At 45.7% G+C, this 26,405-nt stretch overlaps 2 protein-coding genes across 6 annotated transcripts in view; one reads left to right on the plus strand and one right to left on the minus strand.

Moving 5' to 3' along the window:
- On the minus strand, nucleotides 1-23,697 carry FBXL14 (F-box and leucine rich repeat protein 14). Of its 3 annotated transcripts, none has more exons than XM_045830440.1 (2): nucleotides 21,762-23,697; nucleotides 1-211 (listed from the first exon to the last, which is right to left on the minus strand). In XM_045830440.1, exons 1-2 carry the CDS (start codon nucleotides 22,911-22,913, stop codon nucleotides 80-82), a joined length of 1,284 nt encoding a protein of 427 aa, XP_045686396.1. In that variant the 5' UTR covers nucleotides 22,914-23,697; the 3' UTR covers nucleotides 1-79. The 3 variants fall into 3 exon arrangements, with proteins under 3 accessions (XP_045686396.1, XP_045686398.1, XP_045686397.1); XM_045830442.1 differs by lacking the exon at nucleotides 1-211 and adding an exon at nucleotides 18,772-18,816 and having other exon boundaries at nucleotides 21,762-23,696; XM_045830441.1 differs by lacking the exon at nucleotides 1-211 and adding an exon at nucleotides 19,843-20,355 and having other exon boundaries at nucleotides 21,762-23,696.
- The window catches only part of WNT5B (Wnt family member 5B), a 125,945-nt gene that overhangs the window by 37,143 nt on the left and 62,397 nt on the right, over nucleotides 1-26,405 (plus strand). Inside the window, exon 2 of one of the 3 annotated variants that reach the window (XM_045830443.1) lies at nucleotides 3,518-3,635. The exons of 1 other annotated variant lie outside the window; for it this stretch is intronic. In XM_045830443.1, coding sequence (XP_045686399.1) covers nucleotides 3,576-3,635 — 60 coding nt within the window. In that variant the 5' untranslated portion in view covers nucleotides 3,518-3,575. Of the gene's footprint in view, nucleotides 1-3,517; nucleotides 3,636-26,405 lie in introns of those variants that run through there. One more of the 3 variants, XM_045830446.1, reaches the window with a different exon arrangement.

Raw genomic sequence — 26,405 nt, forward strand, 5'->3', positions numbered from 1 at the left:
AGCATACACTAAATATTCAATAAATCTTTGATGATATGCATGGAGACCAAATGGTATTCTCCACTGTCTCTCTTGATGCTTATCCCGTTGGTGGTCTCCCAGGTGGTGGTGGTGGTACGTAATGAGGGAGGAGTGACGATGGTGGGGCAAAGTCCAGACTGCCAGTGCTGTTGCATAGCTCAGCCCCTCTTACCCTCTGGGTGAGAGATCGCTGCAACACAGTGGCAAAGTAAATATGCTGTTATTGTCAATAGTCCTTTCCATGTGTGGCATTTATCATTAATAATCAGTTGTATTTCCAGTCAAGATGGCAGCATAGGCAGATGTGTCTCGCCGCTTTGCACAACCACATCAAAATTACCAAAGTATAGAACAATCATCACTCAGAACCATCAGAAATTGAGTTGAATGGAAGTCAACTATGGAATTAAAGGAACCACATCCATCCAGATTGGTAGGAGGGGTGCAGATGCCAAACAGGCTGGTCCCACATCTATGTGTGATAGATACAAGTTTGGGAGGGATATCTCAGTAGTGAGGAGTCCCAGCCCCACACGAGGCCCCCCAGCCCAGGGTTCCAGTGCCAGGAAGATAAGTCCCCACAACTTCTGGCTACAAAAACCAGCAGGGATTGAGTCCATGGAAAAAACTGCTAGAGCCACAGCAGTTCCCTTTAAAAAACCCACACATGGACTCACCTACTCAGGCTCACCTCCTCAAGCTCCAGCACCAGGGCAGCAGCTTGAAAGGCACCAGTGATATACAGGGAGAAACGGAAGTGTTTGTTATCAAGGCAAGCAGAGGCCAGTGTCTCTTTTCTGAGCCCTTCCCCCCACAGAGCCACAGAACCACAGAGCTGGCAGGCTGGTGCCATATCTGAGATTCCATTAACCTGGCTAACACTGTTTGATCCCCATTGGAAGTCCCCAGAGACTCCACCCTATACAATTTGCAGGCTCACCCAAGCTGCTTTTCTATATGAATGGCTGGTCTTGGCTCATGCTTTACAACTTTCTAAATCCTCTCAAACAAGCAACAGCTGGCCTCAGTGAGCCTCAGGCCCAGCACTAGCACTACCCAGCTCAGATTCACAGCTTGGCCTCACCTGTGAATCTCCAACCCAGCACAAATAGCAGTCATCTTAGATTGCTTTAGAGCTCAGACAGGGTGGCCCCAGGCAAAACACAGGTGGGGGCTGACTTTGGCCTGCACTACCTGGGAAACCTCATGGCCAGTATACCCAGTGGACAGCTACAGACCACGTTGGAGCACCAGCACCCTGCCTCTGCACAGCTGACCCTTTATGTAGGGTGGAGGTTGGTGATTAGTGGTCATAGCCAGTCCTTGCTGCTGACTGGCCTGGGTAAATCCCTCCCACTGATTTCCAACAGCAACCAAGGCTCAACTACAGGAGAAGAGTATACTTAGCCCACATGAAGGGCACACCTCGAGTACCCAAATTGGGTGATTAGGGAGGCTGTGCTACTAGACCCTACAGGACACCTACTACATTAAACCACACTACCAAGACACAGAGTCAAAAACAGACCTACCTAATACATAGAAACAAACACAGGCAGACTGCCAAAACTGGGAGACAAAGAAGCATGGCCAAATGAAAGAGCAGATCAAAACTCCAGAAAAAGAGCTAAATGAAATGGAGATAAGCAATCTATAAGATGCAGAGTTCAAAACACTGGTTATAAGGATGCTCAAGGAACTGAACAGTATAAAAAAGATCCAGGCAGAAACAAAGGATACACTAATTGAAATGAAGAACAATTTACAGGTAAACAAATGTAGTGGATGAAGCCTAGAATAAAATCAGTGATTTAGAACATAAGGAAACAGAAAGACAATAAGAACAACAAAAAGAAAAAAGAATCTACCTGGCTGGTGTGGCTCAGTGGATTGAGTGCCAGCCTGCGAACCAAAAGGTTGCTGGTTTGATTCCCAGTTCAGGGTCCATGCCTGGGTTGCAGGTCTGGTCCCCAGTAGGGGACACATGAGAGACAACCATACATTGATGTTTCTCTCCCTTTCTTTCTTTTTTTTCCCATGCTCCTCTTTAAAAATAAATGAATAAAATCTTTTAAAAAATAAAATTAAAAGTCTCAAGTATTAAAAAAAAGAATCCAAAAAAATGAGGACAGTATAAGCAACCTTTGGGACAACTTCAAGAGGTCCAACATTCCCATCTTAGGGGTTCCAGAAGGAAAACTGAAGGACCAAGAAATTGGAAACCTATTTGAAAAAAATAATGAAAGAAAACTTCCCTAATTTGGTGAAGGAAATAGACATGCAGGTCCAGGAAGCACAGAGAGTCCCAAACAAGATTGATGCAAAGAGACTCACTCCAAGATACATCAGAATTAAAATTTCAAAGGTGAAAAAGAGAAAATCTTAAAAGCAGCAAGAGAAAAGAAATTAGTTACCTACAGGGGAGTTCCCATAAGACTGTCTGATAATTTCTCAAAAGAAAGTTTGTAGGCAAGAAGGTATGGGCAAGATATATTCAAAGTCATGAAAAGCAGGGACCTACAGCCAAGATTGCTCTATCCAGCAAAGCTATCGTTTAGAATCAAAGGACAGATGAAGAGCTTCCCAGACAAGAAAAAAGAAAAAGAGTTCATCATCATCAAGTCATTATTATATGAAATGTTGAAGGGACTTAAGAAAATGAAGATCAAAACTATGAATAATAAATGGCAATAAATACATATCTATCAACAATTGAATCTAAAAAACAAACTAAGCAAACAAGAACAGAGACAGAATCATGGATAGGGCGAACATTTTGATGGTTGCCAGGTGGGAGGAGGATGTGGGGGAATGGGTGAAGAGGTGAGGGAATTAAGAAGTACAAATAGTAGTTACAGAATAGCCATGGGTATGTAAAGTATGGTATAGGAAATGGGGTAGCCAAAGAACTTATATGCAGGACCCATGGCCACGAACAATGGTCGGGGACTGCCTAAGGGAGTGGGGTTGCTGGGTGGAGAGGGGCAAAGGGAGAAGAATCAGGACAACTGTAATAGCATAATGAATAAAATATAATTTTTTTAAAAAGTCAGTTGTTGCCATGATCACTTGACTAGACAGTCCTGCAAACACTATTTGGAATCTTGCATATGTTTTAAGTTGTTGCTGCACTTGTGTGCATCTCCAAAAGCATGTATTTGTATGGCAGGAGTTATGAGACACTTTTTTAACCAGCAAAGCTTAAGCAGCATAGCTCATCAAGTGCATAATGCTTGAAAAATGGATAATTGAAATATTCTAATCAGATATGTTGTTTCTTTGACTTTGAAATGGTTACCTTGGGACAGGGACACAGCAGTTACCAAAGAGTGACTTTTTAATAATCTGTGTTTTTAATAGATCTCTCACTTAGGTTAGTTCAAGATGACCCTGCCCCACTTAGGGTCATTATTAATAGCTCCATCTGCCTTCTTCAAGTAAGAGTCACTTGAGCCTCATGTGAAGAGTATGTATCTTCTGTTCCGATTTTCCTCAGATATTCATTGAACACCTGCTCTATACCAGGCACTTCCTTGAGTGTGGGGGTTACCAAAATGAAGACAGTTCCTGTACTTCGGTCATTTGAGACCTCACTGCCTCACGCCAGTATTTCTGTAAGTCTGAGTTTCCTTACCTGCCAAGGGGGTTTCAGAGACCTCCTCATCAAGGGTGGGGAGGGATGACTGACACTGTGGGCCATGAAAGAAATGGCACCTGGATTTGCCTGGGTCAGTCAGGAAAGATTTGGAGAAGTAAAGAAGAAAGGAAGATTTACAGGCAGATAGTCAGTGACAGAGCATTTCAGGTGAGAGAATGCAAATTCATGTAGCAGTTTTGGTGGATGAAACATATTTATAACAACTTTATTGAGATGTAATTTATGTACAACAAACTGCTGTCATTAAAAATATGAAATATGCCCTGGCTGGTGTGGCAGGTGGACTGAGCGCCCACCTGTGAACCAAGGGGCACTGGTTCAGTTCCCAGTCTGGGCACATGCCTGGGTTGCCCCCTAGTGGGGGGCATGTGAAAGGCAACCAATGGGTATTTCTCTCACATATTGATGTTTCCTTCTCTTTCTCCCTCCCCCTGAATATAAATAAATAAAATCTTTTAAAAAGTCCAACAATATTTTTAAAAATATAAAATAAAATATGCATTATGGCCCTGACTGGCATGGCTCAGTTAGTTGAGCATTGCCCTACAAGGCGACAAAGTAAAGGGTCACCGGTTCGATCCCCAGTCTGGGCACATGCCTGGGCTGCAGCTGGTCCCTAGTTGGGGCGTGTGCAAGAGGCAACCAATTGATTGATGTTTCTCTTGCACATTAATGTTTCTCTCCCTCTCTTTCTCCCTCCCTTACTCTCTCTCTAAAAATAAATTAATAAAATCTTTAAAAAAAAACCCACTATTCATTACCTTTTGGCTTTTTTGGTTAGCAAGATGCACCAGGCAGCCTCAACTGTTCTTAGGTCTCAGCCCATCTGGTACTTAACAGAGTCCCTTGCACTGGACTACCAAGTCCAGGCGTCCTGCCTTCTCCCCATAGGAGGACACATCGTGTGCCAGGAAGGAACCACAGAGGCAAAAAGGAGCCATTGAAGAATTGTGACTGAGCAAGTGATTTATATGTTAGATTTATACATTAGAAAAATCACTCTTGGAACTTAAAAGTGATGAGGATTGACCTAGAGCAGTTGTGGGGGGAGGAGAGGAGGGCAAAGCACTTAGAACCTAGAAAGCAGAATTGACAGGCTGGGATATGCTGGATGGGCATGGGGTGAACGAGAGAAGGGGAGGAACCGGACATCCATAACCTAGCTGTAGCTTATTTGGGCAGGGAGAGTAGATTTGGAAGGACGGTGTTTTGTTTTAGATGTGTTGGGTGGGACAAAGGGAAGAGATGTCCAATAGTTGGGCCTGTGTGTCCAGAGGTCTGGGCTGAACATTTGAGGATCATCAGTGTTTGGATGACATTTCACTTAAGAAAATTTGTTCAGCCCTGGCTGATGTGGCTCAGTGGATTGAGCACTGGCCTGTAGACCGAAAGGTGGCAAGTTCGGTTCCCAGTCAGGGCACATGCCTAGGTTGTGGGCCGGATTCCCAGGGTTGGGGGTATGTGCAAGAGGCAACTGATTGATATTTTTCTTGTACATCTTGTTTCTCTTCCTCTCTTCCTCCTTCCTTTCCCCTTTCTCTAAAAATAAATAAATAAAATACGTAAAAAAAGAAAATGTGTTCAGAACTTTCCAGCATGCAAGCAGCAGTGCTAGGAAGGCGGTCTCTGACCTTAGACCAGCCTAGGTCCTCTTGACTTGGGCTCCTCACCCCCAACCTGTACTAGATTCTTTTTTACTCAAAATATTCACCACACATGGAAGTTATTTAGTAATTATTTCTCTCTCCCACAAAGCTGTACACTTTGTGGGACTGGAAGCAAGCTTCATTCACCAGAGCAGGGCATCTGGTAGAGACTTCTTCACTTGTCAGTGGAATGCCGCCCTGACCACTCACAACTGGGAACCCTTCTAGGGAAAGGGAGTGTGAGGCACAGGAACGCTACTGTGCAGTGCCCAGAGCCCCAACGTCAGAGCCCCCACGGCATGTGTGGGGATCCAGCGGAGAAAGTAATAGAAGGTTTTGCAGAGTTGATGTGAGCCAGGCCTTGAAGGGTAAGGACAAATTCTCAAATCAGACAGGGAGGGGAGGGCCTTCTAGGCCTGGGGGTACAACATATGATCAGAATAAAGGCAGGACTTTAGAAGGATGAGGACTGGCAGGGAGTGAGAACGAGGAGTAACTGGGGACAGCGGAGGCATACACTCCTGTAAGAAGTTGGGACTTTATTGTTTATGATACAGAAAGCTAGCGGGGGGTTTTAAGCAGGATAGCAATATGACCTGATTACATTTTTAGATTTTAGAATCTCCTGGGAAAGAGTAGGGAGTGTGGGAACTACCCCCCCGCCCACACACACACACCCCAGTGCAAAATGCCTTTTTAGCAGGCATGCAGGTGACTCTTATGCAGGCCCGCCAAAGACCCATCTGGGGAAACGGTGTGAATGAGGAGCTGGAGTAAGTTAAGGCTATTGGTAAAGGAAGCACCTTGGGAGGCAGAGACAGTGAGAGCTGGGAAGGGCCATCCCAGCTGGGCGACTAAAGGAGTCTTTAGAGCCTTCTTCTGTGGGATCTGAAATTCAGGGTCTCAAAGATCCCAGAGCAACAGAGATGATAACCCACATGCAGCCTGGCCGTCCCACCCTGTGCCTGAGCTGCCGGCTGGATGTGGGCAGGAAGCTTTGGGGACACAGTCACGCCAACGTGCGGTCAGCAGAGTCCTGCCTTCCTTAGAGACTGGATCTGGCCACAGCCCCCGGGAGGTGTTGGCAGGAGCTCATTGGGCACATTAGGGGCCTTCTTTTACAAGTCAACTCTGATGACCTGGAGGATGACTTCAGAGCCGCGTTCTGGCCGGCAATGGTAAACACATCGGCCCTGAACTGACGGGAAAGGTGCAAGGATGTCACCTGAGTGGAAAGTCTGTACAGACAAATGTGAACAGACTCTGTGGACTCTTAAGGATAATATTTTCTGTGGACATATATAGACAGATAAGCAAAACCCCAAGGGAGGAAAAACTTCTATTAAAATAAAACTAAACATCCCCCACAGCTTTATCCTCCTTTGCTCACTGGGGTTTCTTTATTTCACTTAGAGATGAAAGTAGTTCAGTGTCTCAAGAGATGCTGATTAAAGTTAAACAGAGAATTTCCCTTTCTCCCTTCCTTCCTTCCTTCCTTCCTTCCTTCCTTCCTTTTTTCTTTTCATTTCCTTCCTTCCGCCCTATCTACATCTCTGTCTCTGTCCTGAATATTCCAGCCATAAGCATAGATCTTTGTGTATGCCTGCAGTTAATGGTACTTTGAATAACTACTGACGCTGTGCACTCGGGGCCCTTTGAGGAAGAAGCCCTCCTCATTGGCCGGTGAGGATGCTGTGCATGCAGCCTCCACTCTAATGCTCAGTAGGACTGTCTGGGGTCCCAGTCACCTTCTCCACCCCAGCACGCTGCGACCCTCGTCCCTGGAGTGGCAGTTGGCACCTGTCCGTGCTCTGTGTCGGGGTCTGGAGCTGACAGTTGTGGGAGCGTACGAAGGTGCCTGGTGGTTTCTCGGGAGAAACACAGTGAGTGGAGTGTGTGTAATCAGTTTCCACGGGCCGCCAGAGCTGAGTGATGGGGCTGCCGTCCCAGTGGCAGTGTTTCTGGAGAACTGTCTGTGCTTGGGCCCCGGGGCATCATGACAGAGTGGTGTGCGGGTTGGGCATGAATTTTCTCCTTTGCAGGATCTGGGGTGGAAAAGGTCCTGTCCTGAAGCAGCAGCTCGGGAGCCCTTCCCTTGCTGTGAGGGCCGCCGGCATGGGTGCCTGTGCTCATGCTGAGAGGCTTGTGGCAAATTGTATGTGGTGCCTTGACACAGCCCAACTTGTTTCTGTTCATATTGAACTGGCTTCGAACAGGAGAAGGAAACCTTAAATATTTCCTTTTATTCTCACAGACCCTTTCTCTAATAAAACAGAATTCCTGGAGATGAAGCAGAAAATAATTCAGATGCAGGGGAGGGCAAAAGTAGATGTACACTTTTAATACAGATGAATAACACAATAATTAATCAGTTATAATGCAAGAATAAACGTGCATACTCACGACGTAAAGCTACTTTTGCCCACCCCCATAGTCATCTAGGTCAAGGACCTGCCTTGGCTTGACCCTCCTTACAAACTTTCCAGTCTGTGCTATGCTGATAAAGTCCAGGCAGACTAAGCTGACCCACAAAAGGCAGGCGACAGTCCCAGGGACTGGGGTGGGGTGGGGGCAGTGCAAGCTGTTGGGTGCTTGTTTGGCCTCTCACTCGGTATTTTTGTACCACTGAAATCTGGTTGGAACTGGTGAGAGGGGCTGGGGAGAGACCCAGAGGCCAGCAGTTCAGGCATGGAGTGGGAGCGGCCGTCACCCTCCGGGGAAGTGAAGGAGCTTAGTGCTGTGTTTATACAGACCTCAGTTTTGCCTCCTTATCCACCACCGGCTGGTTCCCCCTGCACAGAGAACTCTGTGAAACAGCAACCCCCACTTGTCTTTTATTTTCCTCCTAATGAACACACATGGGACGCATGCCCGTGGGCACATCTGGGCCACAGGCTACAGCACAGGCACATCAGGCTGTGGTTGGCAGCAGGTCCCAGGGAAGCCCCACTGCCTTCTGTCCCATTCAGGAAACCTCCCTCCACAAGTAGTGTGAGACGTTACTCTGTGTCCCCGGCCCTGGGCATGGGATTCCAGCCTGTAATATATGCCAAATAGATATTTACTGAGTGAAAGACAGCCTTGAGTCCACATTAATTTGTGCTTTTAAAAAGTCACTCATAAACTCTAGCATTGTAACTGTTAGTTAGCTGTCAATTCCAATAAACCAGGATTTTGTGATTGTGAATGAGGGTTGTATGGGTCGGTCAAAAGGAATATTTGTTCACATTTTTATAGGCTCTTAAAGGGGTTTTAGCACTATGATTGATACAGCCAGGCACAAGCTTTATCAGCCCTGCCACTTGGCCGTCAGCACCATGTAGATAAACTCATAATGGTTCTCAGAGAAGAACTTGAAGAGGCTCTTATGCAGGAGACCTGGGGAGAGAGATTCTTAATGTTCCCTGATTATCAGAGATTCAGTCAGGGCTTAACCTGTGCTGACAAGTGCTCAATTTAAAGATCTCATACAAATTAATAAGATGATTCTCTGTCAGACCCAAATTTGAGCCGTTTGTCACCACTGTTGGCCACTCTGAAAGCTGGAGTGGGGCCCAAATGGATCCAGCCCGCTCTGTCACCTGGGTCATCCCAGGGGAGGGAAGTGGCATTACATGAGGATTGATGGGCAGTTTTGCCTTGTCATCCAAATTTTTCTATTCTGGACAATTGTTTTTAATAAGGATTAAAACAAAATAAGGATTTATGTATCACTTTTAAGGATGGCCTTACATAGGCAGGCACATCTTAGTAAAAATTATATTTTAAAATTGTGGTGTAGAGATAGCCAACCAAATACAGTAATGATTCTCTCTCACCTGGCCTCCACATGTGTGGAAGGTCAGGAGGTGCTGAGGGTGGGTCGGAGGGCAGAGCAGTGGAGCAGAGAGCCCGAGTCAGCAGTGCAGCCATTCCCACAGAGCCTGCCTGTGCTGACGGGAGATTGTTAGGCATGGAGACGGTGGTTTAGAGAGTTAGGTCATCCAGATGATAAGCACATACATGATGAGTGAACAGGGAGAATTTCAGAAATATGAAGCAATACAGCAGAGACAATTTGAGCAGGAGTTATGTGTAGCCTTTGGTTACCAAGAGCACGAGAGAAGGAGCTAGAAAAATACCACTGAGAAGTAAGGCTCCCTTTCTGCCTGTACGAGACCCTACTTGGTGCAGTCTGGAGACATAATATTGCAGGTGCTCTCTGTGGACTCATGGGCATTTCCCAGCGATTTCAGGTATGCCAGTTAGACACAGTGAACTTTGGACTGATAATGTTTCAACCTCAAGATATAATTTCTTTTTTGCTTTAGACCTTGAATAAGATTTTCTTAATTTGAAAGCCCATACTTAGTACTTAATTCAAAATATGTTCACCTTGTTTTTTGAATAGAAAATTAAGGAAGTTGGTCTTAAGCTGGTTTTTAGATGCCTATATGATCAAATGAGTTTGCAAGATGTTTACATTCCAAAGTACTAAAATTTTCTCCACTGCTCTGAAAAATCTGAGATGCATCGTTACCACTATTTTATTAAATTATTATTTCCAAGTTGCTCTTTTACTCATCCCCAAGTTGTTGGTAGGAAGAGCAACTTCTAAAACAACTGGTATTTTGTTCAATGTAGTTTATTAAAAGAGTAGAAAAGTATAAGAATATTAATGAACACCAAAATAATTGTGATCAGCCACGCACAGGAATAGGTATTCTGAGCAGCAATTCAGGAAGCTTGTCTGGGAGAGAAGCTCAGAACAACTCTCCCTACAAGGCAGACTTATCTCAAGCCAGGCCCCTTAGGCTCTGCTTTAGAGATAGGCCACTGTCTCCTTTGATGCTCTTGAACGTTTCACTTCACCTCTCTAAAGAAGTCCGTCTTCATCTAGGGTAGAGAGAGCTTATTCACTCCTGGAGAAAGCTGTCACAACACTTTGACAACCAGCAGAAGTCAGTTAGCAACCTCACTGTCCCCATTCGGGAGGAGGACTCTGAGGGCTCCACCCTCCCTTGCTTTCTTTGGGGAAACTAGATGATCCCCTCTGAAAACACACTGGAAAGGAGTATGAAGGTCAGCATAGTAAAATACTAGCATGATGTCTGCATTAAGTATTAAATGCAATATAGTAAATGTAATAATTGTGCTTCTCTCCATATAGCTTCCAATTGTAAATTTAAGGTTCTTCTGAGAGAGAACTGAAAAATTAAGGCAAATATGTCAATAAGGTATTTGTACTCATGAAAGCAGACTTCAGTTGGTTTTGGCGGGGAGGGGTTTGGGTTTTTGTTTGTTTTTGGCCAAAGGTATTTTAGGGACTCTGAAGAAAGGACCTGAAAATTATCATCCAGCCTGGTATTTATTTTGAAATATATGCTGACTTGTAACTTTCAGAGTTTATCTGCCTAATCTCTGGTCATTCCAGAATGAGTTTAGGAATTTGTGATCATTTCCTTTTTACTGAGTATTTGCATACACCACTAACCAGCTAGCTTTAGAAGGATGAGCAGTCTCCTATGCGGAAATAGAATTAGAACTTAGGGCCAACCTGAAATGTTCATCTTTATCAGTTAATCCTTCATGAACATTTGTGTATAAATGACATCAGAGAAGGTCCTTCAAGATAGATGGAGAAGACAGACTCCCTCCTGTAGTGCACATTTTTAAATAAAGATTCCAAATAGGGTAATTAAAAATGGTTATTATTTTATATTTTTATCTGTGTTTTGCATTAGGACTTTCATGGATATTTGCTCAGTGTTGAGGGGAAGGGTCAATGTGTACAAATAAAATGAAGGATATGTGGCAAGATTGGGGACATGACCTTTTACCCTCCCCAGCCTGGAAAGCCCCGGGAAGGCTCTCAATCTTAGCAGTGTATGGACACAGTGCGAACTCTCCCCTCTGCATGCAGAACGGCATGAGGAGCTAATGAATGGGTGCTCTCCCCACACACAGATCCTCTTCCATAGTGGTTTTCCAAATACGGGCTTAAGTAAGGTCAGAATGGGACCTGCACATTGCTCCCAAACTCTCTAAACCCTTCTGAAGTGATGATGTTCACAGGTGACATCCTTTCACCAGAGAAGGAGGGAACGAGGCTCCTGTGCCGGAGATCTAGATGGCTACCACTAGCTCAATATGTCTAAAAGCAGGACCGAATAGAAAACAAAGCGTGAGGGAGGCCCTCACTGCCCCCTGCTCTTCACTAGTAATCCCTTAAAAAGTAATTGCAGACCCAAACCTCTGGCCTCCAGCACATTTTCCACTTGATTAGAGGCCTTTGTGAGGCAGGGAAAGGACCTGCAGACTTGTATATTGTGCAGAGGCCTGAAATGTCCAGCTGGGATTTTTTTCCATCAAAAAGGGATTTTAGTAAAACCATTATCAGGGGCTTAAAGGAGAAAAGCTGTTGAGCTGCAAGTGAAGGGGTAGATTAGCATTAGCAGGCTTGTTTTAGGCACTAGTGGGAGGGTGGGAAGGTGTTTGCAGCCACTTGCACTCAAGTGCCTTAGTTTCCCCGCAAGTTATTGGCAGGTGCAGAAGTGCGAGTGGACACAGGCGTGGGAACAAATGGGCTTGAGAATGGTACATGGAGCTTCAACTCGGGGCCATCAAGTGGAAGGCAACCCAGATCAGGGAGAATTGCAAGGTAACGCATGATACCTGCTTGGTGGTGTGCAAGAGGCCCAAGACTTGCTTCACTATGGGTCGTGTGCATCCACATCACCTGGAATCCCCCCACTGCAACCCTCTCCATGCCCCTCCGCAGTCTCCACACACGGGGCAATAGAAAATCAAGAACCCAGGAAGTGGCCATGCTGGTTACTGTCAAAGCAAATGGTTGACCATATGGACGCCTTTATTTTTGGGGGGGTGGGACTAAGAGGACAGAGGAAGGTCAGGAAAGCAGCAGCAGTGGCTGCCGAGTGTGCAAAGGATTCTGGCCCTGTGAATTTGTGATTGTGCGCCAGGGTGAGGCTCTGGGGAACATCACCTAAAACAGAATCTCTTGTGTTCTTTCGAGAACAAGAGCTGTCAGTTGTGTCTTTGTGGCCAGGATGGGTGTGGGGCTGGTGGGCGGTGTTGAGGCTGCTGGAGCCCACTTTGTGTGAGGGATGTCACCCAGCAGCCTGCCCTGGAAACACTTGCTTTCTGTTCCTCCCTGTAGACATGTCGTCCGTGCCTGTTCCCTGTGAAAATGGGGTAGTGGATCAAACACAGCATTCGCTGTGACGCCAGGAGTGCACTGGGGACCTGGTGGCTGAGGAGGGCAGAGCAGTGCAGCACCTGAGCAGGATGTTTGGTCTGTGGGGCCATTACCGATCATCCAGGCCCTCAGTCATAGGTTCACCGCAGGCCAGCCTGGAGGTCTGGTTGAAATTTTTGTCTGAGGTCAGATTCAAACAACTAAAGAAAGAGGGCCCGTCTTCTTAAAGGCATGTGCTAGCCCAGGAAAGCTGTTCTTGGAGCAAATCAAAGAGTAACCCTTCTGGTTCATCCTGCGGACTACTTTTAGGAACTGCTGGTTGGTAATGGTTCCTCCAGCCACTTAATTTCATGCCGTGTCTTTGTCATTCTGGCTCCTCAGCCTGCCCAGTGCTTTTTCCTCCTCAGCTTTGTGTGGAGTGATAGATGCATGGTCTCCTTCTCTCTCCCGCCTCCTCTTTTCTTTATTTGGGTTGTGTTCCCTGAGTCTGTGCTTATTTGGTATGGTCACTAACAATGGCATAGTTCAGCAAGGGTGTCCATAAAGCACCCTGGGAGATTGTCTGCTTTTATAAGACCTTCATGAGTGGTGCCAGCAACGGTAATCTGCTTCTTGTCTGGACCCTGAGTTCCAGAAGCTTTCCCTTTAATTTCTCTCATCCTGTAACCAAAAATGACTTTTGTGTCACTTAGCTAATGACCTGTGCCTCATCCCGCTAATACAGCTTGTAGAAGAAGCCACAGGGGATTCCCACCTTCTACCTTCCCATTTGTATTCCACATTGGTACCAACTGTCCTTCAGATGCACACTTTGGTTCCCCAGGACAGGCTGCAGAGGGCAAGAGCCCCTGGGCCTTTCCTTGTTTTTTTCTCAGAAGATCTCTAGAATTTTTCATCACAGACAATACTTTCTGATTTTTTTTTATGAACTAGTACTTTTGCTCTTGCTGTTAAAATTTCTATCTTCAGGTACGATTGTAAAACTTTCCCCCATTTGTTCTCTCCTGTTTCCCAAACATGGCAATCTAACAGGATTTGTGTGGGACAGTCTGTAAGAGAAAAGAGAAGCTGGTGTTTCATTCCCACCACCACCCAAAGCAGAGCTGCTAGCTAAACCCGGACACTGTGAAGAGGTCGTATCTGTTAACTTGCTACAAAAACAAAGTGCTCAGCACCTAGGTTCCTTTGAGTAGTTTTAACTGATACTTTAATATTCCGGTTCATCTTTTTGGTGACATGAAATTCCTCTTTTGTCAACTCTTAACACCCTGGAGAAATTATTTCTGGGGGTGTGGGGGGTGGGAAAGGGATGGGAGGTGACCAGAGGGCAGTTGTGACAGGGGAGGAAGGTGTGGTTCCTTCCCCAATGGAACTCACAGACAATGCTGCCACCTGCTGACAAAACATAGGGTTTGCAAACTTTGTGAATAAATATTCATTTTTTTTTTCACTTTCCATCTTCCACATTGGGAAACAAATATCTAGAGTTTTGCATTAACTGTACATTTTCTTCCTTATAGTGGATCCTAAATCATCTTAATAACTTTGAGGTAAAGAAAAACACCAGGTGGGACTTACAGCTCCCTAATACTGATTAATAGCTGCATCACAGTGGGGAGCGTGAATTGTGTGAGTGGGTCAAAAAGTTTTTTTTTGTTTTGTTTTGTTTTCAGGGGGAATGGGGAGGTTAAGGAACAATCCAGGAGACTAAACTGACTTTCCACCCCTGCCTCTCAATATAGTGTCTGGCCGCTGGGTCCTAACTTGCATGTACACGTTTTTATTTCTAAAGTGAGCAGTGAGGAGGAGGCTGTGTGCCGAGATCCTGCCACGCTTCCTGTAGCTGGTTTCTGCAGTTCCTCTTGTGACTCCGCTGAAAATGAGGCCCGCGTGTGTGGGGAAAGGATAGGCCAGCTGCCTGCCTCTGGGTCCTGCTGTTCTGATTGTTGCCATTTGACTCTGCGCACAATGGCAGGGCATCTGGCTCAAGTGCACAGACATCAGCTAGGGCTGGGAGAGCCAGTCATCCCCGTCACAGGCTCAGAAAATTTGAAGGCTCTCTTTTCTTTCTTCAACAGCAAGTTGCAAGCTTGATGAAGCTCGGGGGACCACAGAACCTGGCCATTCAGTTTTTCCTCAAACAGTCTAAATCTGTGACTTTGAAGTGAACTAGAACTGGGAAATTGTCATTTTAACTTCATCATTTTCATATTTTTTGCTTAAGTCGCACCTACTGGTTGTTTTTTGGTGGGGGAGAGTTCACAGCAGTGGGCTTTTGAACTGTGAAGCTAAGGTTTAACACACTGAAGTAAAAATGGAAGGCATCTAAGAACATTAAAAATTTGAGAGGTTTAACTATTGTAATTCCTCCATTACTTTACTTGTCTATCCAATTTTATTGTTGGTTATTTTTTACTAAAGATTCTATAGGAATGACAGGACTTTTTCTTTTTGGTTTCTCCCTGTTCAGAGACCATGTCTCAAAAAAGCAGACTGGAAGCAGGCAGCTCTTCTTCCACAAATGTGCACAAATGCTAGTTTGAGGTAAAGATTTACCTGGAAGGATGAACATTATGGATGCTTGTAGTAAACATTCATATTCTTTTTAGATGAAAACAATGATCTCCAAGCCATACTAAGTAATTCCACACTACTTATTTTAAAAATTAATCTGGCCTCAAAGATCTATTTTCTCACACCCTGATTCCATGAACTTGGATCCATGATATGAGTCATAATTATTGACAGACAGCTGTGTGCTGGGCCTGGCCCTTCTGGAGTGTGGATTACGTAAATTGAGGAGTAATAAATGTAAGGGATTGCCTGATATTAACAAAATAGACCCTTTTTCTTCTAGACAAGTGGGATTTGTGACTAAAACATCTGTGAAGTCTAGCCTTTTTATCCTTGCATGAAAATAGCTAGTGTTCCCACAACCTGATTCTACTTTATTAAAGGATTGTGTGACAGACATTTGTAAATGTGTTAAGTGTGTGTAAGTTCTTAGGTTCAAGGCTATTACAAGCACAGACTTCCAGTATTTGTACTTCACATTACTATTTGTGACAAAGCAAGTGTTTTGGAAACTGGCTCATGTACTTTGAACATTAACAGATGAGATTTGACACTACTAGCTACTTGGGGACCTTATAGCCCATTTACCAACTTACTGGCTTTTTTGCTTGTTGAATAACCCAGTATATAATACTTGCAAAATATATCTTGAGTTTGCATAATTTAATGCTTATTAAATAGTGCCCTGGCTGGTGTGGCACAGTGGATTGAGTGCAGGCCTTTGAACTGAAAGATCGCAGGTTCGATTCCCAGTCAGGGCACATGCCTGGACTGTGCACCAGGTCCCCAGTTGGGGGTGTGCAAGAGGCAACCACACATTGGTGTTTCTCTCCCCCTTTTTCTCTCTCCTTTCCCCTCCCTCTAAAAATAAATAAAATCATTTAAGAAAAAAGAAATAGTAATAACCTTCACCATTCAGAGTTTTTTTTTTTTTTTTTTTTACACTCCCAAAGAAAGTATGCTCTGGTTAAGCACTTCTCTAAAGTGAGGGATCAGGGCAGTGCTTTGCAATGTCTCAAGGGAAGATCAAAGAGCTCCCTGCATGTTGGTCACTCTCTGACATGGTCATTAAAGCCTGGAGCAGCCCTGGTTCTGAGGCTGACTCATCTTGTCACCTACGCGGGTCTTTTCACCCTTGTCAAGCGTCTTTCTTCATTTATGAAACTTACATGTACAATATCTGCCAGACGTGGGAAAACAGAAATTTTGAGAAGGGAAACTGACCACTGTGTTAGGACTAAATTCTTCCAGGAAGCCATGTTCACATCCCTGATGCTGTCTCACTTGGGTTTCTTTGCTGCTGGGGACCTCATTCTTCTCCTTTGTAATCGAGACTCCTTTCTACTTGTCACAAATAAATCACATGTTCAAGAATATGTGGCATTTTGTCTTTCAAAGTGGAAAAGTAGTGAGATAATAAAAACTTGTCTTTATTTGGGGGGATGCTAAACATATCCAACTCTAGTGCTATGCAATTAAGATCTTGAGCTTTCTGTCTCACGCACCCTAACTGGAAGACCTGGCTTTACAGAGTGCCAGTGTGCTGGGTTGGTGCAGGCAACCCCACCAGGCAGAATCAGAGCAATCCCTGCAGTAGACTGAAACTGACCATTTAAGTTTATCAATTGCCTAGAAATATCCCTTTTCTATCCAAGACCTGAAAGTATATGGTCTGCCCTGCTGTGCACTTACCTTTGATAAGGTCTGAATTATTAATAGTTGGCACTGATCCAAGTGTGAATGTCTCATCTGTTTAACATTCACTTTTTCAAAAAATTTCGTTTGCTACCTAAGTAGCAAAAGTAGTGAGCAAATTTCGTTTGCTTTGAACAAGTCCATTGATAAAAATGAGATAAATGTGTGGCCTAAGCATTTGCTTAGGTTTGAATGTAGCTTTTCAATGTCAAATCCTGTGCTTTACCCATGACACACATTATTTAATCAAAAAGCCGCATCCCTGACTCCTCAGGGGTTCACAGTGGCACAAAATGTAGGTCTTGCCCTCTACTAAAGGGATGGAATTAACTTTGTAAAATGTCTGAAGCAGGGAAGAGAAAGACTGCAGAGGTCCGCTGCTGGAGGACTCAAAGCAGCCCCTTCCACAGCAGAGCATCTGAGGACAGAGGCCAGGGGCTCTCCCTTCAGGGTCTGGGAAGGGCTGGTTGTCAGAAGCTACAGGAGGTCTTGGTTTTGTTTCACAGATCTGATCTTTTACTCAAAAGGCTGTTATACTTTGGAAACACAGTGGTCCCTGGAGGCCACTACCATTACCCTTTTGAAAACATGAATTCAAATTCTCTAAGCCTGAAGTTGAAAGGGTTTTCACTTCTGTCCCAAGACCAGCATCTATCTAGTAACCACTGCAGGAAGCAGCTGGGTTTGAGGAAAGGCCAGGCCTCAATTTACATATCATATGTCCTTGATAAAGAAAAAGTTCTTACCTTTGGAAAGAAACTCCATTAAAAGGAACATTTGCTTTTTCAGACCCTTGTTTGATTAAAATCAAAGAATAGGATCAGCATGAGTTTCCTTAACTATTTAAGGATGTACGTTAGACAAGCATCCTTGTCGCTGCTGCCAAATGTGGAATCAATCAAGTGGGACCTCCCCTTCCTCAGGGCTGAGGAATTCAGCAGGAAGGAGTCCACAGCAGGGAGAATTACACAGCAATGCTCAGCTCTCTTAGCTAGAGGCTGACCTTGGTCCTCAGGGGCTGAGAAACTATCTGAACCCCACAGTTTCATTTGTAAATAATCTTTTCAGTACAGACCTTGCAAGGCTACTGCCCAATGAGGAAAGAAAGGCATGTGGAGCCCTGTCTTTAACTTCAACCCAAAGAGTTTCTCTTGAGGTTTATTACTTTTAGATGATAAAGTTTACAGACTTCCTGTTTTGGTTTTTCAGTTCTGAAGTTTCAGCAAATACCTGAACTAGATTTTTTTGGTATTCTAAGTTGCCCTTAAGTGACTTTAAAGTTTCGTACCACCCACAAACTATGTATCTACTCATTCTCTTCAGTACTTCTATTCTTTAAAAGCATTTTCCACGTTTGTAGGTATGGTGGAGGTTGAACCTGCCCCTGTGCCCTTTGAAGTAGAGCCCCCTGCAGCACAACCTCGTCCACACTGCTTAAAACAGCTTCCACTCCTGGGAGGTTGCCTTCCTGGAAGCTAAGGTATGATGAGTAACATAACCTCATAGAGCAAAAAGGGAGCTGAACTTCAGAAATGGACCTGATTTGAGTTCTAACTCCCCTCAGCTAGTGGTGGGGGCAACTTAAGGGGAGCAATATGCTGTATCTGGAAAACAAGATACCTGTTTCAGCAGGTTGCTTTAAGGATTAAAGGTAACATTTACAAGTACCATGCAAAGCACACCTATTCCTTTCCTTCTATGCAAAAAGGTTGAGAGACAAGAAGTTAACCTTGACCAATGAAAGTTAAGTGGTTTATTTACCTTTTCCAGAGATGCTCCAGATATGCCCAGTTCAGGATGAGGACACTAGGCCCATGATCTTTAACTTTCAAAACACTAATTTACCAGCCTTTAGTTAAGGTTGTATTTCACCTTTAAAGTAAAAACCAAACAGAGAGAAGCATAAAAGCCTTCCAGTTATAGTTGGATTATTTTGTGTATTAAAATGAAGACTGACCTCGGAGCCTAGGACTTAAGAGGTGCTCAAATTTTTATCAACTGAATCTCAACAGCCAGGCAGTCTCCTGGAAGAAGAAAAAACAGTCTAAGAACGTAGTTTGTGTAACCTTCATGCGTAGTAGTGTCAAATGCTGAATTAGAAAGCTGACCCTAATTCAAAGTCCCTACTTCTGAATAGGGTTCACACATTTTCCCCTAGGCGATAAGTACTGTAACCTAAGAGGGAAGAAAGAGATCCACACCTTCCCTAAAGAAAAGGAAGATGGATCTAGTGTCAGGCTCAATTAGACCCAATTATGATAGCTCTCCAAAAAGGAACAATGCAGCTTTTGTGATATGCTCAAGCAGAAAGCTTGGGATATTGTACAAAAGAATCTTATCCTCAGAGAAACCTCAGTTCTAGCTCTCCAGGAAAGTATTATAATACTCTTTATCACCTGTTGCTAGGATCAGTATTTTTCATTTAAAAAAACAAAAATCTCAGAAGCAGCTATGAAAGACCTGTGTGAACTCAGGAATATGAATTACTTCACTGTTTGAGCAGTTTTACTCTTGCTTCCAAAGCCTAACCACAGGGTGCCAGATTTTTTAGTTATTGTCTATCAAAGGGAATGCTTTGCTAGAATTGTTGGTATTCATTTATCTGCCCTGAAATTCAGGCTAAGAACCATCACCCTCCGAGTTGGAAGTGCTTAAAATGCAAATGTTCGAAAACTCCTGGCCAACCTCCCCATCCCCCAGAAAGTGCTCAAACACAGCCAGGCCTGGAGGAGAATGTTAAAAAGAGGGGTTGGACTGCCCTCCTCCTCTCCACAAGGACCCTCCCTCACAGGAAGATCCAGTATGCATGACTGAGCCAGCCGGCCTCGAGCAAGGACAGCCCTCTTTCAACTTTTCTGAACAATGGCTTCAGTTCCCTCTAGCCTTCACCATTTCACATCCTCCCCACACCCACTCAGAGTGGAAAGAAACGGCATCTTTCTCCCCTGCTTCCATATCTCATGACTTGTTTTTTGAACATTACCCCCTAGATGTCATTTCCACCCAAAGAAAAATTGACTACCCTGGGGAAATTGTGACTCTTACAAATCTGGTTTTTAAAAAAGCTTCATTTTGTTCAATTCCTTTAAATTTCCTTTTTTTTTTTTGATAGCTAGAAACCAGAAATTACAGGAATCTGCTATCTAGCCACATTTCTAGCAACAAAACATTTGGTAGTAAGCCTCGCACAGAATGAATCTTAAACTGTGAGCACACGCACAGCACGCAGGGCGCAGGCAGCCCATCTCCTCTCTCTGCAAGGCGCATGGGAAGCACCTCCGACTTGGGCACACACCCAAACACATTCTGCATTCAAAATAATTCACAGATAACAAGGTTTGGCTTGTTTGTTTGTTCTTTGTTTTTTTGTTTTTTTTTCAAAAACATACTTCATATTTCCTCTTTTATTATATAAATATCAGTTTAACCTTTTACTGTAAGAATATAAACGTTTTAAGAGGATCTTTGTTATTATTTATACAAATTCACAAACAGTACAATTAATTGATAAAGGTCTCTGGGTTTCTTTAACTCCATGGTCTCGAATGTTGCTGTGGAGGATTCTAAAACAAAAAATAAACAAAAAAATCCAACAAAAATATACATCCCACTGAAAAGCGATTTTTTTAAAGCCACAAGTCCCAACCCCCACCAAAATAAAGTCATCTACTCCTCCATTTAGAAACAACTTTTTAAAACCCACAAATTCCCATTTTATTAACAGAACAGAGATAAGACATGAATTTCCGTCCTCCCCTTCACAGTACAGCCCCAGGGGCTCTGGAGGCCAACTCTGCTCCTCTGCTTCCAACAGGAAACCTCACTGTGTGACCTTTTTTGTGGGGAAAGTTGGAAGAGGGTGCGGGTAGGGCAAATTTGCATATATAATAATAATTTTCAAGACAATCTGCATCTCAAACAAACAAACAAACAAAACACTTCCAACTCATTTCTCCCACACATTTGTGCTATAAATTAAGTCAAGATTTAGGAACATGGTTGGGCCCTCAAATCCCAATGGACAAGGAGAAAAATACAGCCAAAATGTGGACACGGGACATACTCCATGGACGGGGTTGGGGAAGAAGCCAAAATAAAAAAGACGTACAAACCCAATGAGCATCTTTCCAGTCTAGGCACAAAAATGTTTTAGTCTCAAAATATCTCTCTTGTAGAATTCCAGGGCTTCAGAGAAAAAAGTAAACTAAAACGAGGTAGCCAGACATATGTATATATATATAAATATAGTATTTATATATATATAATATATATAGAATATATTCAGCAGAAAAAAAGAACCATGATTCCAAATTTCTTCCCAAAAAGAAAAACGATAAAAGTGAAATGAGCATGAGTTAGCAGAGTACTGTAAAAAGAGAAATGATGAGAAGAGACTGGGATTAGTTACGAAGTGGAAGAAGGGTGAAAAGGCCGTTGTAGTTGGGTTTGCTTTCATACATTTCAAAATAAAAACCAGATCACAGTATTCAAATGAAAGCTTAAGTGAAGGCAGACATTTTCCTCAACTCCCCAGGGCTGAAAGGACTAGTTTACTCCCCACCCCCACCCCCATTTTCAAATGCAACACAGTGGGGATACAGTAGCTCAATCGGCCCCTCCACTCCCCAGTGGAGAGAAGTGGATGGGTAAGTAGCCCAGTCCCTCTCCTATCCTCAGGGAAAAGAGATGGGAGTACCTCAGGGGTAGCAGAGGAACCCCAGAAGCAATGAATGGTCATGTAGTGGGCAGGGGTGCTAGAGGAGGGAGGAGAAAATGAGCCTGAGGCTCCATGTCACTGTCCCATCTCATCCACTGCAGTGATCTACGGATACGTGTGCATGTGGAGTGAGAGGGGAGGGAGGATGGTGGTGACAGGAGGATGAACAGGGCGGGGCAAGGGGAGTTGGTGCTGCCTCCCTCACCTGACCTTCTCACTGTCCGTCATCTGCCAGAGTCCCAAGTTGAGTACCTTGAGGCAGGGCAGCTGTGTGATGCGCTCCAGGCCGCGCTTGGTGATTCGGGTACAGCCATACAGGTCTATGCCAGTGAGCTGGCTCAGGTGTTCAGCAATCAGCTCCAGGCCCTTGTCGGTGATGCGCACACACTGCCCAATGTTGAGCGTGCGCAGCCCATGCATTTGCCGCACCATGCGGTTGATGCCATCATCGCTGATGTGGCAGGAGCAGAGGGAGAGAGACTTGAGGCCATCCAGCCCCTGCGCTATGTAAGCCAGACTCTGGTCCCCTACTTTGTCACAGAACGACACATCCAGCCCCGAGAGGCGCAGGCTGCCCATAGCCAGATGCATGATGCCCGTGTCACTAATGTTGTCGCAGGAACGCAGGTTAAGGCTGCGGAGGCTGCCCATGTGCGACAGGTGCAAGAGGCCGGCGTCCGAGATGCCTCCGCAGAAGCTGAGGTTGAGGAGCCTCAGGCCCGTCAACCCCCGAGAAATGTGCTTTAAAGAAAGATCGGTGAGCTTCTGGCAGTCCTGCAGCGTGAGCTGCTCCAGGCCCAGGCAGCCCTCTGCCGCGCTGCGCGTCATGCCGGCCAGGTGCCCGATGCCCACATCCGAGAGGTGGCGGCAGCTGCGAAGATTAAGGCTCTTGAGGCGCTGCAGGCCCCAGGCGATGAGCAGGAGTCCGGTGTTGGTGATGTTGCTGCAGCCCCCCAGCTCCAGCACCTCCAGGCCCTTGAGGTACTGGGCTATGCGGCCCAGGCTGCTGTCGGTGATCTGCTTGCAGAGGCTGAGGTTGAGAGCTCGCAGGGAGCTGATCTCTTGCACAAACGCGTGGCCCAGTCCGTTGTCGGTGAGGTTGTAGCAGCCGCTCAGGTTGAGACTCTCGATGTTGGCCATGCCCTGGATCACGTAGCTGAGGCTGCGGCGGAGGCTCAGGATCTGCACCCGGCGGATGCCCCGGGCCTGCAGGCTGGGGAACAGCGACGGGTTGGCCCGGCGCAGGTGCAGCTTGGCCTCCACCCCCCGCCACACCGACTTGTGGTAGGCGGCGTCCCGCCAGGCCGTGCACACCTGCGCCGCGCGCCCCTTGTCCCGGACGTCCAGGTAGCCGAAGATCATAGCCAGTAGCTCGGGGAACAAGCATGAGATGTGGGTCTCCATCTTCCTCCTCCCCCCTCCGCGGAGCCGGGGGGAGGAGGCGACGAGAGCAGTTGGCTCTGGCCGCCGCCGCCTGGGGCCCAACGGACGGCCCCTCCCCGCCTTCCGGCTCCGGCCTCCGCCGCCGCTCCTCCTCCTCCTGGTCCGTCCGTCCTTCCTTCCTTCCTGCCGGCTTCACCTCCCTTCCCTTCCCTCCCCCCGCCCCGGGCTCCGCTCGGTCCTCACATCCCGGGCGGGGTAGGTGCCCTTCACTCACTCCCGAGCCGGTCGGGCCGCCGCCGCCTGGGGTCTAACCACGCCGCACTCGGGCCGCGCCACTCCGCCCGCGCCGCCGCCGCTCCCACGCCCCCTGCCGCATCCTCCGCTTCCTGCCACTGCCACTGCCACTGCCACAGCCGCCGCCGCTCCAGGCCGGCGGGCCGCGAAGGGATCCGGGGGCTGCGCGCACCGGTTCCGGGTGCCGTAGAGGCTTCCTGCTGCCTTTGTCTCTCGCCCGCTTTTCAAACCTCCCAGCCCGGGCCGCCCGCACTCCGCCGTCCAGGCGGGGGGACCAGGAGGCCACTTCGGGCCACCGGGCGTTCGTTTCTAACCCCGCGCCAACCGCGGGCAGTTGAGAGCTGCCAGCCCGGTGCGGAAGACGCGGCGGCCGGGAGGCCTGAAAGCGGCTCGGCGTAGACCCCGGGGCGAGCAGGCGGGCCGCGCGGTTGGTAGCGTCCGGGACGTACCCTCGGCTCCGAGGCTCCTTCGCGAGGCCCTCCTCCCTTCGCGCTCCCCCCCCCTCGCGCGCTGCACAGTGGTACAAACCTGCGCTGCCGGAACTGTCGGAGCCGTTACCCTGGAAACCGAGTTCTGCCTCTTCTCGCCGCCCCTGAGTTTTAACCCTGTAGGCACCATCTGAGAGCTGCTGTCAGCAAAGCTCTTCCCCACCCTTCTCCTTTTCACCCCACGGCCCACTAATTGAGCCATTCCTTTTCTGGGCCACGCCCTAACCCTGTGCCGTCTCCTTTTCTTTGCCGCTGACGTCTGCAGTCTTCCCATAGTTGACCCCGACAATGCTGACCCTTACTTCACACCCTTCTCCCTTTATTACCCCTGCAAGACCCTCCTCTCAGCTGTAGTTCTTAATAATCATCACCCCGACTTTCTCTTTTTCGTTTTTACTGTCCCTAATAACCCTTAACACGTCTCTGTTATCACACTCTCAGTTCTTCCCAATTGGGTTGTTTACGATTCCTTTCTCCCCCAGTCTTTCCCCTAAATTAGGGAGAAATTCAAATGTGTTTATTCATTCCTTAGCTTAACACTGACCCTCGCTAATCCTCGTTCTAGATTTAGCCATTACTACTTCCTTCTAGCATGTTCTGGGTGTCTTCAGACACCCCTGTGGGTCTCCCTCAGTACTTTATACATCCAAACTTCCCTCCACTTCTGCACTTGCTGCTGAGCTGTCCGGGTGCTACCGATACCCTGGCACCTACTCAGCCTGCTTTGTACTTCGAAGGCAGCAGCCTTATTTTATGCTCTTTTCTTTCTCATACATAACTGTGTGGGCCAATTATGCTGTTAGCCAATATATTTGTATGTGCTAACACAGATTTACTTCTTTATAAACTAGAATGACTGTTGGACTTGGGTAAGGTGCTCCAGCAAATGTCTGTTGGTTTAGAAATTGTTTTATGGAACCAGGGCAATGCCCTGGGCTAAATGTGGCTCCTGGGTCTTAAATGCCCATGCAGAGGGTAGGATTTCAGAGATTCATGTTAATTGCCCCCAAACCAAGAATTTTTGAATCAGAGAAAATGACCCTCCATATTTTTATGAATTTATGGTTCCTCACAACAAGATATGAGACTACCTGACTTAATTCTCAAAAAGGAAGATAATTCGCTGAGGACTTGAACAAGATTTTGAATGGGTTCCATCTTCAGCCTATGAGATTGTTAACTTTTGACCACTTCTCTTTTGCCTAAGAAGAGACCAAGAGACCAGTACTAAACCAAGTACATAGAGAATCACTAACAGGCATAAGACATCTTAGACCCTTCCTACCTCTCTTCCTAAACCAGGAAATGCAGAAGCAAACATTCTTACAAGTCTGCTATATTGTCCATATTACACATGGTGTGAGGCCCATAGATTTTTATAACCTTTCTGTAATAATAGACTGTACTATTAGTCATACAGATGATTCCAGATGTGCTGTGGCATTGTTTTCACAATTCTGGGGCATACCTGGGCTAATACTCTTTTCCTAGAGTGTATCTAGGCTTGTTGTTGTCTCAGTCACTTGTGCCTAAAATTTTACCTTGAACTCTACTTGAAAGTCACTTTGTTGTTGTTGTTGTTGTGTAGATGTAGATGTGTTTGTGTTTATGTCAAGGTCTTAATCCAAAACACCTTAATCCTGCTGAACACGAAACAAAGTGCTCTGTCACACACAGGGGTATGGGAGGAAGAGGGAATTTGTAGGCATGGGCCTGATTGAAAGAGAAGAAGCTTAGTGGTCTTTCCACCTCTAGACAGGCTTCTGTTCTCAAGTATAAAGGGTCATTTAGATACCCCTGGGAGCACTTTCTCTAGAAAGAAGTTGGCTGCATGGTCCTAGATCTAGCAAAACTTTTTCTTGAGTTGAACTCTAGAATTTTATTAATACAGAACCTTTTAAGGCATTCAAACATGTAAGGATTTACAGCAATATGATTATTTTCACATTCAATAAGTAGGAAAATAAACATCAAGAAGCATCTAAGAAAACAAACATTAGTGGCGATGGGGGGTGGGGAGGGAAGAAGTGTGGCATCAAATGAACCCTAAGCTGTCTGGAGACCTTTATGGAGGAAATGACTCTTCTTTCTGGGTTTCAGTTTCCTCTGAGTCAGTCCTGCTGTCGTGCCACCTCAGCCCTGGGAGCAGGCACTGTTCCTACTGCTGGCCAGAGATTAAGAATATTTTTACGTGCAGTGGCTTCTTGGGGGGTTTGGTTTAGGTTCAGATTTGGGACACAAAAGTAGATAAACGTTATTATGGACCAGAGATTCTGATGGACTAGAAAAGGTGTATACCAATGTAGATCCTGTGGATAACTATGCATATTTTAAAGACAGGTTGAGATTTTTGTATGATTCAACAATATGTAACCAGAATGAAATTTTTTCTGAATAAGCGATGAATTTCTGTTTAGAAGCAGATATGATAGACTTGTGTAGGAAGACTCTAAAACTTTACCAAGAATTTTAAAGAAACTACATTTTTAGATAGGGTGTGTTTTTCACCTGTGTAGGGCCTGGGAAAATTGAGAGGCCCATCCCAAAGATCAGGCTTCCTTAAGGATGTACACTTCCTAATTCAGAGAGAGACAATCTGTCAGAAAAGATCAAAAGAGATCTGTAGCTTTTTAAACTCATTCAAAAATATATACAGCTGACCTTGTACAACATGGGCTTGAACTGCTCGTGTCCACATATACTCTGATTTTTTTTCCAATAAAAATACAGT

The sequence above is a fragment of the Phyllostomus hastatus genome, unplaced genomic scaffold, assembly GCF_019186645.2.
Source record: "Phyllostomus hastatus isolate PE091 unplaced genomic scaffold, TTU_PhHast_1.1 phas_contig_152, whole genome shotgun sequence".
NCBI lineage: Eukaryota > Metazoa > Chordata > Mammalia > Chiroptera > Phyllostomidae > Phyllostomus > Phyllostomus hastatus.